The following is a 16,363-nucleotide window of genomic DNA, read 5'->3' as shown; positions in this document are numbered from 1 at the left end:
TGTTTTACTTCCCTTCCTGTCTCTTCCCTTCCTTCGCTCCTTCACTCTTTTCCCTTCTGTTACTCTCCTTACTCCACTTCAGTAACTCCTTCTCTCAATCCCTCTGTCCTCTTACTTACTCACTCCCCTTCCCTCACTCTCTCTCTGTTACCCCATTCTCTCCGTCCTCTTAGTCTCTTACTCCTCTTCTGTTACGCTTAATCCCTATAACTCAACCATACTCCCTCACTTATCTTTCTTTGCTCACTCACTCAGTCCTCTTCTCTCACTCTTTCCTTCACTTCCACTGTCTCCTCACTCCCTCACTCCCCTTGCCTCATGCGCACTTGCCTTTATCCACTCTCTATCCCACTTTTTCCTCAACCTCACTGCTCTTCTCTTACCCTTCCTCACCCCCGTTCCCTTACTCCGCTTTCCTCACTTATCCTCATTGCCCTTGTTCACTCCCCTTCCCCTCACTCACCTCCCACACTCACCTTCTTTCAATCCCCCTACTTCACTTCCCTTCCCCTCTCGTCCCTTTCTTTGCTCCCTCACTCATTTTCCTTTCCTCTCTCACTGCACTCCACTTCACTCACTCCTTTAGAATTTGTAAAGAATACAGCTCTTTTTGGATAATTGGAGGTAGTTCTAAAAAGAACTCTTTTTTTTCTTCTTTTTTAGGTTTTATTTATTTTTTTACTTTTTCTGAACGTTTAAAAAAAGTTTGGGTGTTTTTTCAAAACAAAAAAAAAATAGGGAATGCCAAACTGCTCAACAGGAGCAAAAAAAGGGGGGAAAATTAGGGCTGAGGAGGGCTGCGATGTTCTTCCCTTTTTCGTACAATTAGCATAATACTCTGCTCTCCGTAACAAAGCAGTTCGTCACACTGCTTACACTTAATTGTAATGTCCATAAAACAGTTTGTATATTTGGAATTAACTCAACTGGTCTTCCTCTCATGGATGTTGTTGGTCCTGCGGTGGAAGTTGAGGCCCCATCTCTCTGGGGATTACGTGCCAGGTCCCTGACACTCTCCCGGGCATAGTTCTGGGGGTGCCTCCTTTGGACATGCCTTATCATCGTGGAGTTTCCAAAACTATATTTTCTTGTGGGGTCACCCCGTGAAAGAATAGTATGGCAAATCTTACACTCCACCTTTGGAGCATTTACCTTTTTATGTCCTTGTGGAATGCTAAACAATTTCCAAATTAAGTGCTCCTTCACTTTTGGCTGAGGAGGGTCCTCTTGAAGAAACTCATCAGAGTCCTCACTGCTGCTTGGTGGTCTTGCAGCCATTCTTTCTAAAGAATTGAAGAGCAGAAGGGAATAGGTCTTGCTCTCTCCAAAGTGAAAGAAGTAGTGAAGGAAATGGGTGGGGTTTTCATTAGTTGTAAAAAAAACTGTTAACAACCAATGAAAAGTGTTATTTTAAGGTCACATGACTTGACGCGCTTACGCTGCGCGCACCGGAGCGCTTCCGGAAGCGCTTCCGCGGCACGAACGTAGGCGCTTCCGGGGGCGCTTACGCGGCGTGCCTGAATGACGTTTTGTTAGATTTTAGGAAATGCATGTAAAGTTAAAATAGGGTTATTTAAAATCAAAAATACTACTTTTATAAGTATGCCACTGAATGTATAGCATTATTATTTACTTTAAATACATACTTTTTTTTCCGCACGCGGGAATAGCGCTCTCGCTACGCTAACGGTTGCGCGCACCGGTGCGCGCACCCTGAGCGCTCTGAGGCAAAATGATAAAAAAAAACACATGAAAAATACATTGAAAAATTAATTTTAGGAAAAAAAATATACAAAATATAATAATTAATAGTTATAAAAACAGCTAATAAAAAAACTTAATAATTCACATTAAAAATCATAGGTAACAAACTCGATATAGCAAGGAATTAGCTTTTAAAAAACCTTTGAAATTCACAAAAAAAAAACATAGGTTTCACAATCGTTATAGTTAGGAATTAGCATTTAAAAAACCTTTGAAATTCACTAAAAAAAACATAGGTTTCACAATCGTTATAGTTAGGAATTAGCATTTAAAAAACCTTTGAAATTCACTGAAAAAAACCATAGGTTTCACACCAGTTATAGTTAGCTGAACATTTTACTCATACAAAACCATTGAAATTCCCACGTTATAGTTAGTTGGACTCACTATAACTCGCACGCCCGCAATCCACTGCTGATGATGTCACATATTACATCATTCATGACATGGTCAGTGACATCACTGATGACATCTCAAATGACATCACTGATGACATCACTGATGACATCTCAAATGACATCACTGATGACATCACTGAGCTATTCTTCTCGGTTGAAAAGAATCGGGGAACACCGCAGGGCTTTACAGGAATTCTTTGGGATTGGCATGACGCATTCGGCGGTTGCCTCATATATATATATAAGTAAACAAATATATATATATATATATATATAAAAATATATATATATATGAGGTACGTAGTGCTCCCACGTCGAAATAGTCAGCAACAACGGTCACTGTCGAACAGGAAAACAGGAGCAGCGAGACCCAGAAATGGTGCAAATATTTTTATTGAATGCTAGCCCAGCACCAGTCCGCGATGACGCGTTTCGGCTAGAGATAGCCTTGATCACATGACAAGCGTCAAGAGGGCTGTTCACCCTTTTAAAGTGCAAAGTGCCATCACATGCAATGGAAACAGAAAAAATACTGTTGGTGTTTCCACGTTGTTTAAACTCTTACATTGCGACATAAATGTCCGAAATGCACATGTATTACAAGGGAATTGTCACGAATAATAAATACTGTTTGGTATATACAGTTGTCATTCATCAAAAAGTACCATCTACAAAAATTAGGCATCTATTTACAAGAGTCATCATGGCAACGGCTATGTCCAACTTTTAAAATGATATAAAAGCTAAAAGCCAATTAATTAGTTATATACATCTAAAATATAACCATTAAAATCACCAAAACTCTGTACAAAACAAAATATAGATTAAGGTTCCGTTTGTCATGAACTCCTAATTTTATTATTTACTTTAAATACATACTTTTTTTTCCGCACGCGGGATTAGCGCTCTCGCTACGCTAACCGGTGCGCGCACCCTGAGCGCTCTGAGGCAAAATGATTAAAAAAAACACATGAAAAATACATTGAAAAATTAATTTTAGGAAAAAAAATATACAAAATATAATAATTAATAGTTATAAAAACAGCTAATAAAAAAACTTAATAATTCACATTAAAAATCATAGGTAACAAACTCGATATAGCAAGGAATTAGCTTTTAAAAAACCTTTGAAATTCACTAAAAAAACCATAGGTTTCACAATCGTTATAGTTAGGAATTAGCATTTAAAAAACCTTTCAAATTCACTAAAAAAAATATAGGTTTCACAATCGTTATAGTTAGGAATTAGCATTTAAAAAACCTTTGAAATTCACTGAAAAAAACCATAGGTTTCACACCAGTTATAGTTAGCTGAACATTTTACTCATACAAAACCATTGAAATTCCCACGTTATAGTTAGTTGGACTCACTATAACTCGCACGCCCGCAATCCACTGCTGATGATGTCACATATTACATCATTCATGACATGGTCAGTGACATCACTGATGACATCTCAAATGACATCACTGATGACATCACTGATGACATCTCAAATGACATCACTGATGACATCACTGAGCTATTCTTCTCGGTTGAAAAGAATCGGGGAACACCGCAGGGCTTTACAGGAATTCTTTGGTATTGGCATGACGCATTCGGCGGTTGCCTCATATATATATAAGTAAACAAATATATATATATATATATATATATATATATATATATATATATATATAAATATTTTACAATTTAATACAAAACTTTTTAAAACATTAAAAATTATAAATATTATAATTTTAAATAAACAAAAACATAATATAAATTATAACAATATAAAATAAATTATAACATTTTACATTTAATATATATACTATTCCTACTACAATTTATACAAGAGTAGTCAAAGTTTTGGACTAAGGATGTATAAAATTCACTCCTCCCAGTTCACACAATGCAACAATAGGAAAACTGTTAAGTTATGTTATAACTACTTGTATAGTGCTCACCTGCCCCAGCAAAGGGGCGTCCCGGCGCTTTCAGCAGCTAGAAGAACAGCATACTACGGTGGAGCCCAGTAAGACAAATTCCAGAAAGAACTTATTTTTTTAAGGGAAAAATTTAAGTTTTAACTGCCTTCCTGAAAGCCAACAAGTCGTCCAGTTCTCGTATGTGGGCCGGTAATGAGTTCCACAATTTTGCTGCCAGATAGCGGAAGGAGCGGCCTCCTTCCCCTACCCCTGATACATCACACAGGGGTAATAATTACTATACCCACTGCAGTCATTTTTACAGTAGAGAAAGTGTTAGATAGCGGACAGGCAAAATTAAGTATTCGAACACCATTCACACTAGCAGTAGGTAACCTGTTGGATTGCGGAGGGGTAAAAGTCCCTAGTCCCACACGAGTCAGTGCAACACTATGGAAAATGTTGGTTTGCAGAGGTGTAACATTTAATATTCGCACTCCAGTCAGTGCAACAGGTGGGAAAATGTTAGATTGTGGAGCGATCCAATTTACTATGATCACTCCAGTCAGTGCAACAGTAGAGAAAGTGTTGGATTTCTGAATGGTGAAATTTACTATTCCCACCCCAGTCAGTGCAACAGTAGCGAAAGTGTTGAATTTCGGAAGGGTAAAATTAACTATTCCCACTCCAGTCAGCGAACAGTAGAGTAAATTTAGGATTGCGAAGGGGTATAATTTACTATTTACACTCCAGTAAGTGCAGCAGTAGAGAAAGTGTTAGATTGCTGAGGGGTAACATTTACTATTCCCACATCAGTCAGTGCAAAACTACGGAAAATGTTGGATTGCGGAGTGTTAAAATTTACTATTCCCACTCCAGTCAGTGCAACAGTAGGAAAAGTGTTGTATTGCGGAGTGGTAAAATGTACTCTTCCCACCCCAGTCAGTACAACAATAGCAAAAGTGTTGAATTTCGGAGGGGTAAAATTTACTATTCCCACTTCCATCAGAGCAACACTAGGGCTAATGTTGGTTTGTGAAGAGGTAACATTTACCATTTCCACTCCAAACAGTGCAACAGTAGCGAACGTGTTGAATTTTGGAGGGGTAAAACTTACCATTCCCACTCCAGTCAGAGCAACAGTAGAGTAAGTGTTGGATTGCGGATGAGTATAATTCCCTATTCACACTCCAGTAAGTGCCACAGTAGAGAAATTGTTCAATTGCGGAGGGGTAAAATGTACCATTCCCACTCCAGTCAGTGCAACACTAGGGAAAATGTTGGATTGCGGAGTGTTAAAATGTACTATTCCCACTGGCTTGGCAGTTTTGGCTGGACTGTTTCCATGAGGAACAGGGTCAAGGCTGATTTGCATATGTGTCGAAGTGAGCTAAAGAACAATGATGAATTCAACCCAGATCTGTGACTGAGGGTGAGTGTCTAAAAGGTTTCAGCGCTCTGTCCATCATCTCCTTGTTTTTGCTTTGTTTGCCCTAAGTTGGCAGGGTATGTCCAAATGTGGGTCCCTAACTCACTTTGCCACTGGATTCAAACTAGTCTGGCTGATGAGGGGTATTACCCCAAACCCGGTCCCAGGATGCTTGCTTCCGGTCCAGAGAAGACCTGGCTTGGCAGTTCGGGCTGGACTGTTCTCATGAGGAACAGGGTCAAGACTGATTTGCATATGATTGGTTCTGAACTAAAGAACAATGATGGATTCAACCCAGATCTGTGAGTGGGAGTGAGTGTCTGAAAGTGTCAGCGCTCCATCCATCATCACCTTGTGTTTGCTTTAAAGCGTACTATTCATGTAACAATAGAGAAACTGTTGCATTGTGGAGGGGTAAATTGTACTATTCCCACACTAATGAGTGCAACAATAGGGAAGGTTTTGGATTGTGGAGCGGTAAAATTTGCTATTCAGTGCAGCATTAAAAAACAAACAAATTCTCTTCAACTTTATAAAATATTTTCAAAAACATAATAAACTAACATTTAAATCTGTTATAAGTTAGTTTACATTCTATCCTAAACTTCTACTAGGAATGCAACACAAATTTAACATTTTTATTTTACAAATGATAAAGTACCATTCCAACACCTTAGGGACAAATATGACATGGCACCCACACAAATATTTAAATATTTTCAACTGCACCAAGTGCTGCAAGCAAGGATTCCCCTAGGAGAGGAAACCAAAAAGGATTGCCCCCTAGAAAGATGGTTAGTGGAATGGATATGATCACAAAGACAATTTCCCTCACATACAATACACAGAGTTAACTAGATAAATTGTGGTCAGACTGGCACACAGATAAAGAGGAGCTAGACAATATTGAGGGATGCACTGTAATTTCCAGGAGAAGTCACAATACAAGTGCACGTGTGCCTAATCCTACCAAAACTATTACACATGGTATACTATACCAGGATACTCCTGTACAAAATATGCAGAGCGGGAGACAGTAATTGTCTACACATCTGTGGTCAGAAGGGCTGGCACATACATAATTAATGGGACTGCCCGAATCTTTAACCATTTTGGACAGCAGCGGGTGCACAGATGGACGGGCAGTTACCCCTAGTACTGCTGGAAATATGGGGGAATTCAGACATCACATCATACAAAAAACTCCTTATCAACCTGGATTTCCTATTTGCATAAAGAGAAATTGTACAGAAATGTGGAAGAGCAAAGTACAGGGCCGGTCCTAGCCATGGGCGGTATGTGCAGCTGCCCAGGGCCTCGCGCTCAGGGGGGCCCCGCCGCCGGCCCCGCAGTTGCGGGAATAATAAATGATGATGGCCTGGGGAAAAGCGCTGCGCAGTGGTGAGCACAGCACAGTGCATTCTTCCGTCCGTCTAATAATATCGAGAGTGTGTGTGTTTCTCAGGGGGGCCCCGCCGCCGGCCCCGGATGTGATGTCACATGAAAATTAGAGGGGCCTCGCATCTTCCATTTCGCCCAGGGCCCCACAATTCCTAAGACCGGCCCTGGCAAAGTATACACACATTCAGAATTAGATGAGGGAAATGAATGTATGCCATTGAAACTGGTATACGACGGCAGAGAATGCCCCAAGAAGTTTGAGAAAAATGGGATGGTTGGTCCACTGAAGATTAGAAACGTAGTTATCAATGGAAGGGGTACCTGGACTGATAAAGGGATGAAGGAAACCTGAATTAAGCTGAGGTTTAACAGATACAGACTGAAGACACTAGGTTGCAAGGAACAGATAATCAGTGTTGGCAAGACCTCACCTTAACGGAATAGATCTGCAGGTATCATATACTCACCTGGGTCATGGTGGAGTAAAGAGTGGAGGAGGGGATAGAACGTGCAGATATTGAATTATGTGGTACAACAGAACTGTAACAATCCCCCATGTTCCACTTACATATAAAGTTAGAACCATAGTACTATGTATGAACATGTGTTCCTTCTCTACTCACTGGTGACAGCACTCTCACACTTTTATGATTTCACATTTTAATCACTGTTACATAGTTCTATGATATCTGGGGAGAGGATGTAGCCTTGCGGCTAGAGCTGTCGACCTCGGACCTGGGGAACCAGGTTTGTGTCTCGGCAACGACGCCCAACATCCTGTGATTCCGGTCAAATCACTTAATCTCCCCGTGCCTAACAAAAAAATTTATGTATTCATCTATAACGAAACTGGTGCTCATGTAAAGCGCTCTGATACCTGATGTCTCGGGTCTAGTTCACGCTATATAAAACTCTGATAAATAAATAAATTTTAAAAAAATACACTGCTATCATCTATGTAACACTGAACGTGCTGCTAGTGCCTTAATGGAATTTGAACTCATATTTCTGAACTATAAAACTTCATATTTGATTCATTCTCTGTGGGACAATTCATATTATTTTTCAAATTGTTCCTAACTTATGTTAAATAGTTGTTTGTGACGTACTCCTCCCTGTTTGCACACAGTTTGTTCATGGGGCCAACCCTTAACTAGCTAGCTGTACAGGTATGTCATATAAAAACCATTCACAAACAAGAAAACCGTTAACAAAGCCAAAAGGTCAGCAGGCAACCTGAGACCTATTGACTTTGCCAATGATCATTTTTGAAATGCTTCTTGGTGTGGAGCTGTTTCTCTATGAACGAGCATATGCTGTGTGCTCAACCACTGGCAGTTGACTCCATAATACAGGATAATGCAAATCCCCGCTGGACAACATCACTAATCGATAACAATAAAAAATATACCTTTAGAATTTGATCATGGTTTTAAGAATGAGTAGCAAAAGAGAATATGGTTAACATAATATCTGCATAACTACTGCACAAAATACAACAAATTTACTAAGAACTAAGGGGCTGATTACGATGGCGGACAGACTTCAGTCTGTACGCCATAGTACTGGGGAGTGGGACCGCCTGCCTAAAAAGTGGCTGTGCCACATGGGTAATTAATATGCAACCGCCACCATGGTGGTCGCAATAACTATATTTTACATTGTGGCGGGTGCTGCTGGCTGCGGCACCCGCCGCAATGTAAAAACGGGACATATAACATACCCCTGCTCTATGTGGCAGGCACCATGCAGTGCCTGCCACATGGTGCAGGTATATGTAGGGGGCGCTACAGGTTCCCAAAGTCCCTTCTCGCCTGCCTTTTCATGGTGTGTTACCTGACATGAAAAAGGCAGGCGGAAAAGGGCATATGAGTCCCTTCCGACGTTCTGACCGGAGCCCTTGAGCCCCTCAGAACTGTGGCGTTCGGTCTTCCCGACCACCAAATGCATGGCCACCAGTGTAATGTGGCGGGCGTAAGACCTGCTGCTTACAGTAGTGGTGAAACCACCACCGACAGGCTGTCAGTGTCAGTTTCACCACCATTATGAGCCGGCCCATTGTTCATGATTGTTCCCACAGTATAATCATTTTTGTAAAATCTCTTACCTAAACATCATAGCTAATATTTATATTCCTAAACGTCATTTACAATAACCATTATTTCCAGAAGATGATAAACCAATTTTATCTTGCATTCTGTGACACTGACAACAATATTCTGCAATATATTTTTTTCTAAAATGGTCAATCTGGTTTCAAAAGATAGGTTTATTAACTATATTTATGGTATGCTTTGTTTTTTATATCTGTAATAACGTTTATTTCCAATAGAAAGAGTGAGTGGAAAACTAAAAAAGCTAATTAAAACAGCAAAAGAAGATCTAAAATGTTGACTCATTTAAAATTGGTTGCTTACAAAAAAATACCTATTTGAACGGATGTGTGTTTTTATTGCTTAACTGTATACAATGAGAGAATGGGGTTTGTGGGACTTGCCAGTAAGTATGTAAGTAAGGCTAATGGAAAGAAAACAGTTTGGAGGTCTGATGACTTTCTCTCTGTTTGGAAGAAGGATGGTGATGTATTATTATGTAGAAAAGACTGCATGTCTTTGCACAAATATGTTTAATAATTTAAAGCGAACGTGCCAGTCCTAGGAACAAGAAAACATAGGCGGCTGTTGTTCATGTTACTTTTGTTTTTTGCACTTTTCTTTTAGAACAAATGCATTCTCGTGTCACAAATTGATGCGAGGAGACATTTTGAGGTAAAATATACTGCAAATTTACATTTCATGTAATAATGCATAATTTTGCCACATTTTGCATAATTACATGAAAGCAAATCATGCGAAGTTCGCACATCTCTACTTTTTATACTTGAGAGTGTGCTCATTATTGTCCTGGCGGACCTACCCATAACTGTGCAACAGAGTGTAGCACTTTTGCAAAGGAATACGCTCAGCTCTGTTGAATCAGAGAACAATCCCATTGCTGGGCAACATATTATGCAGAATCTGCCATTGTATTCCACAGAATGGTATTCAAGTATATGCTATTGGATCCTCCTTCCCAGTTTCTCTCAATCTCACTACCCGATTTTTGTCTTCAACTCTCTCAGCCTTCACAGATTCTCGTTTTTCTTAATTAATGTAAATATTTGTGAATGAAAACCACTAGAATGACTTACTCTGTCAGCATGCTTCTTGTCCAGGGTTCCTACAAGCTGATCACTAGATGTGCTCACTGTATCTTCTGAATCAATCTTAAAAAGAAAATCAATAATAAAGGTTTTGACCTACTGCTTCTTCAGCATCAATAAATTCACAGTAGAAGATCGCATTATGTGACTCATCAAACCAGCTTTGGCATTCAGTCTTTTGTAGGTTATGAACATTAATGTTGGTCTCTGCCCATGGCCAAGCGTTTGCTTCCTACTCCGTAAGGTGCTATTTGTGGAGTGTACACAAGTACATAATATATTATATATCTTGATTTGAAGTATGCAAAAGTACTTTTCCAGTCTATATACATGTGAGTATATTAAATGCCTGCAAAAACAAAATCCTCGTATAACAATGGTAGAACTATTAAATATTGCACAAATCTGTTTAAATAGTCAATATTCAACACAGTAGGTAAACAGTAAGGTTAGCCATTTAACCACACCTGCCAACTGACACGATGTAATTGTGTGTCACATGATTTCGGGTCCCTTCACATGATCACCCTGTGAGGAGCAAAAATCACAAAGTGGCAGGGAAAATGAGCTGAAAACCACTGTAAGCAGTGGATTTCCAACTCGTTTTCGGAGGCAATAAGCCACTGATGTACATTAGTAGATGTATAAACACCCCAGGATATCAGCACAGCCTCAATGAGCCTTTGGGGTCGATTACTATGTCTTTCGGAAAGCCTCTGACCGCTAGTCAGAAGTTATTCAACTGTGCTCGGTGGCTTTCCGACCGGCACGGTTGGTTTGTGGTCTGACCGGTGAATTATGATGTCAGCGGTCGGAGCGTAAACCGGCCGGTCATTCCGGCTGTCGGAGAAATCCAGCTGGTCAGACCCGCACTGTAATCCCCTATGGACAGTGATTCCGCCGTCGGGATTCCGATGTCGATGTCCGACAGCCTTTCCGTGCCGGCCTTTCCGACATAGAAAGGCCGTCAGAAAGCGACTTTAGGGGTCCCTAGTTGGGCCCTCTTGACTCCACGGCCTACGGTTGGTGGCCAATGGTGTACCTGGGTGCATGCCACAGGGTGCAGGGTTTTACACACACACCCATTACTTCGTGGAAGCCTGTATTATGGGCGGCTTATGGCCGTAGCACAAGCTCCCATAGAGAAATGAGAGTATGCGACTGAACAGTATTCAGTCACATTGTAATCAGGCGGTCAGACCCGTCGACCGGAGGTTGGTTGGTTGGTCCTGGACTGTGACGTGAAGATCGGAAGCAACTCCGACCGACATTGTAATCAGCCCCTTTATTTTGTTTTCTTTGGGAGCGGTGGATGGCTTGGTGAGGGGCAGAAAGCCTATTAGGTGCACTTGGAAAAAGGTCCTGCCCCCTTCTCACTAATGTAATTAATTTGTGAATTGGCAGGTATGATTTACCCATCCAATCTTTGTATTCATAACTGAAGATTAAAGATTGTTTTTGGTTGTTTGATAGAATGTCAACCTCAAAAGTACAGTGGCACAAAAAAATTTCTGTCAAAATATTAACAACCAAAATATTGATTATACATACATATAAGGTAAAGTACACAAATCCCATCTGCCAATATATTGTAGTCCAAAATAGTGACATTATATTGGTAAGTGTATGTATTTCAATAAAATGTGCATTATTGTAGTTTGAAATAAAAGTTAAAACATTTTTTAAACATGTGCTATACGTTAATAAATATTTAACAAACAAATTACATATACATTAATTTATTATCTTAAAAATAGTCTAAAAAATAAATGTAATGTAATTTTATCACTATAATACCAATAAAAAATTATAGCATAAATATAACAATACGTGTATTACAAAAATAGTTTAAAACAACATTTTAATGTATATTAAATAATAAAACACACTATAAACAATAAAAAATCAAAACATTTTACATTTATAAAACATTCTAAATATGTTTTAAAAATATATAACAAATTATATTTCGAAAATACTAAAACACAACACAAAATAGTAGTAAGAAAAAAGATACATTAAAAATATATACTTACAAATTAAATATGCAGGAAACATCTTTAGAAATTCCAGGATGAAGTAACATAACCCCAATTTTAACTAGAACCCTAACAACATTGGGGAAAATGCATACATTGTGCTGGAGGAGAGACTCTGACGTATTATTCTAACTCAAGTCTAACAGGCTTTGCGGAATTTGCAAACATAGGAAGCTGGTCAAATTTACTATTCCAACTCCAGCTCCATACATTGGGCGGTGGACGTTAGATTGGAAATTTTGATTTAAGTTACAGTCCGACAAACATTGGGGAAAAGACATACATTAGGTGACAGGATGAGGATGCCGGGGTTGACATTTACTATTCTAACTCCAGTCCAACAAACATAGGAGAAACAGCATACACGAGGCGACTGGCATGTGTGTGGGATTGTTAATTTACTATTTGAACAATCTAACAAATAGTGGGGAAAGTTGGGGGCAATCCAATTTACTAGTATAACTGCTGTCTAACAAACATTGAGGTAAAGTGCAAATTCTGGAATGGGTGAGATTTACAGGGTCAAGGGGAGCGACCCTTGACCCTGTGACCAGGCAGGTCACTCTCTCTGTCACTGCGCAGACCCCCTGTGCACCGCTGCTACCGCTCCTGTTGTCTGCTGCCTTGCAGACTGGTCTGCTGCTCGGTTTTTCACTGCCCCCTGTTGTCTGTAATTTCTGGCTGGTTCTGACCTCACCCTCATTTCCACTTGTGCCCCCTGTTTTTTTTTTCCTTTAGTTTAGCTGTGCCGCTGTGCCGGTCTCTCCCCCCCTGCCCCCTCTTGCCTTCTGTGACACTCTTTTTCCCGCCGCTCGCATCCCCCGCGGCCCCGCCCCATCGCTTCCCATTGGCCGCCCCGCTCCCGCCTCCCAGCTGCTCCTCCCTCCCTCTCCCCCTCATACGGAGGACGCGCAGCGGCCGCGCAGCGGCCGCGCAGCGGGCGCGCCGCTGGCATGCCGAAGGCACGCCTAAGGCAAGCCCGTCTGCGCCCGTCCGCGCCTGGACCGTGCCCAGTGCTAGGACCCCTTACCCTCGACGTTGCCACCCAACCCAACAGAGCTACGATGCCGCCACCCTCAGCGCACTCAACACCGGCCGGTCCCCCGCCTGCCACCGAGCCACCCCGAAACGCACCCACGGACCCTTCACTTGCAAAGCCTGCAAATTCACTTGCCTCCGGACCTGACCGCACCCGCCAGACCAGGCACCAGCAAGAACCACCTCAAGTGCATACTGCTCAACACCCCCTCCGTCCACAGGCACGCCGTCGAACTCTGCAACCTCCTCGACACAACAGCGCCGGACGTCGCTTTCCTCGCGGAAACCTGGATGAACGCCTCCTCAGCCCCCGACATCGCCATAGCCATCCTGGATGGATACAAGATCATCCGGAGGGACCGCGCCAACCAAACCGGAGGAGGCATCGCCATCGTCCACACAAACACCATCCGCATCACGACCAACTCCGACGACACCCTCACCGCCACCGAGCACCGCCACTTCCTGATACACACCGACCCCAAGACCACCCTCAGAGGCACCCTCATCTACAGACCCCCGGGACCACGCACACAATTCATCGAAGCCATCGCAGACTTCATCAGCCCGCTTACCCTCACCTCCTCAGATTACATCCTCCTAGGGGACCTCAACTTCCACCTGGAAAATAACAATGACAACAACACCACCACCCTGCTGGACAACCTCGCCAACCTCGGACTCAAACAACTGGTGAACACCCCCACCCACTACGCCGGCCACACGCTTGACCCAGTCTTCTCCTCCAGCAACCACATCTCCTTCAGCCACTCCACCGAACTATACTGGACAGATCACAGCTGCGTCCACTTCAATTTCAGAAAAACCACAACCCACCACTACCCGCAACAGGCTCCCCGAAGATGCTGGAGCAAGATCACCACCAACCAGCTCACCACCTCGCTGAGCCAGAACCCTCCCACCACCACTACGGACCCCAACGAAGCAGCCCACAACCTCACACAGTGGCTCGCCAACTGTGCCGATGCCCTTGCACCACTGAAGAATCCCCCAGCGCACCCGGAAGCAAGAAAGCCTCGTGGTTCACCAACGACCTTGAAGACTCCAAGGAATCCTGCCGCACCATCGAGAAAGCCTGGCACCACGACCAGTCAACAGAAAACATGACAGCCCTCAAGAACGCCATCCGCAAACACCACCAGCTGATCTGCACCACCAAAAGGACAGCATTCAGAGAAAGACTGGACAACAACACCCACAACAGCAAGGAACTCTTCAGCATTGTAAAAGAGCTCTCCAACCCCAGCGCCAGCAACACCGATATCACGCCCTCGCAAGACCTCTGCAATTCATTCGCCTCATTCTTCCACCACAAGATCGCCAACATACACAACAGCTTCGGCGCCCAGACCACGCACGCAACCACCGAACCAACGTCCCCCACCATCACCCTCTGCACCTGAGCCCCATCAGCACTGAAGACACCACCCACGTGATGAACACCATCCACTCCGGCTCCCCAACCGACCCCTGTCCACACCACATCTTTAACAAAGCCGACTCCATCTTGGCACCCCAACTCCAGAACATCATTAACAACTCCTTCGCATCTGAGACCTTCCCAGAGAGCTGGAAGCATGCAGAGATCAAGAAGAAACCCACCGCAGACCCCAAGGACCTCAAGAACTTCCGCCCCATCTCGCTCCTCCCTTTCCCCGCTAAAGTCATCGAGAAGACGGTCAACAAACAACTGACCGCCTTCCTCGAGACAAACGACTCCCTCGAACCATCGCAGTAAGGCTTCTGAGCTAACCACAGCACCGAGGCCGCCCTCATCGCAGCCACCGACGACATCAGGTCCCTGCTCGACAATGGGGAAACTGCTGCCCTCATCCTCCTCGACCTATCGGCCGCATTCGACACAGTCTGCCACCGCACTCTAACAACCCGCCTCCAGCACGCCGGGATCCAAGGAAAAGCTCTGGAATGGATCACCTCCTTCCTCTCCGACAGAACTCAGAGAGTCCGCCTCCCACCCTTTCGCTCAGCGGCCACCAAGATCATCTGCGGCGTTCCTCAAGGCTCCTCGCTCAGCCCCACCCTCTTCAACGTCTACATGAGCCCCCTCGCAGCCATCGCACGCCAACACAAGCTAGACATCATCTCCTACGCTGACGACACCCAGCTGATCCTCTCCCTCACCAACGACCCTGCCACCGCCAGAGCCAGCCTCCAGGAAGGAATGAAAGACGCCGCGGAATGGATGAAGGTCAGCCGTCTGAAGCTGAACTCGGACAAGACGGAAGTCCTCATCCTCGGACCATCCCCCTCCACTTGGGACGACTCCTGGTGGCCCCCTGCACTGGGCACCGCCCCCATTCCCACGGACCACACACGCAACCTGGGTTTCATCCTGGACTCCTCCCTCACGATGACCAAGCAAGTCAACACCGTCTCGTCAAAATGTTTCAACACCCTGGGCATGCTACAAAAGATCTTCCGGTGGATCCCCACCGAAACCAGAAAGACGGTCACCCAGGCCCTCGTCACGAGCCGACTGGACTACGGGAACGCCCTCTACGCTGCAACCACAGCCAAACTACCGAAAAGACTCCAACGCATACAGAACGCTTCTACACAACTCATCCTGGACATCCCCCGTCACAGCCACATCTCTGCACACCTGAGAGACCTGCACTGGCTCCCCATCAGCAAGAGGATCACGTTCAGGTTCCTCGTCCACGCACACAAGGCTCTCCACGACATGGGCCCCAAATACCTCAACAGCCGCCTCACGTTCTACACACCCACCCGCCAGCTCCGATCCGCCAGCCTCTCCCTCGCCACCGTCCCACGGATTCGCAGAACCACCACCGGAGGAAGATCTTTTTCCTACCTGGCGGCCAAGACATGGAACTGCCTCCCCACCCACATACGGCTGACCCATGACCATCTTTCCTTCAGGAAGCAAGAGTCAAGACCTAGCTCTTCGAGCATTAGCAGCACCCCTCCCTCCTCCCAGCACCTTGAGACCCTAGCGGGTAAGTAGCGCACTATATAAATGTGTTGATTGATTGATTGATTCTTACTCTTAGTTTAACAAACACTGGGGAAGTGCATATATAAGGGAAGAGGGGAGAGAGTCAGTTTTACTATCTTAGCTCCAGCCCAGCAAACAAACATGGAGGGAAAGTTCAGACATAGAGGGTGGACTAGATTT

At 43.8% G+C, this 16,363-nt stretch overlaps 1 protein-coding gene across 1 annotated transcript in view; it reads right to left on the bottom strand.

The window, feature by feature from the left end:
• KIAA2012 (KIAA2012 ortholog) overlaps positions 1-16,363 on the bottom strand; it is a 758,941-nt gene that overhangs the window by 301,289 nt on the left and 441,289 nt on the right. Inside the window, exon 14 of the mRNA XM_078680227.1 lies at positions 10,094-10,168. Within this exon, the coding sequence (XP_078536353.1) occupies positions 10,094-10,168 (75 nt within the window). The remainder of the gene's footprint in view (positions 1-10,093; positions 10,169-16,363) is intronic.

Source organism: Lissotriton helveticus, chromosome 3_1, assembly GCF_964261635.1.
Source record: "Lissotriton helveticus chromosome 3_1, aLisHel1.1, whole genome shotgun sequence".
NCBI classification, from domain to species: domain Eukaryota; kingdom Metazoa; phylum Chordata; class Amphibia; order Caudata; family Salamandridae; genus Lissotriton; species Lissotriton helveticus.
The sequence above is the reverse complement of the archived record's forward strand: the minus strand, read 5'-3'. Positions and strand labels throughout refer to the sequence as shown.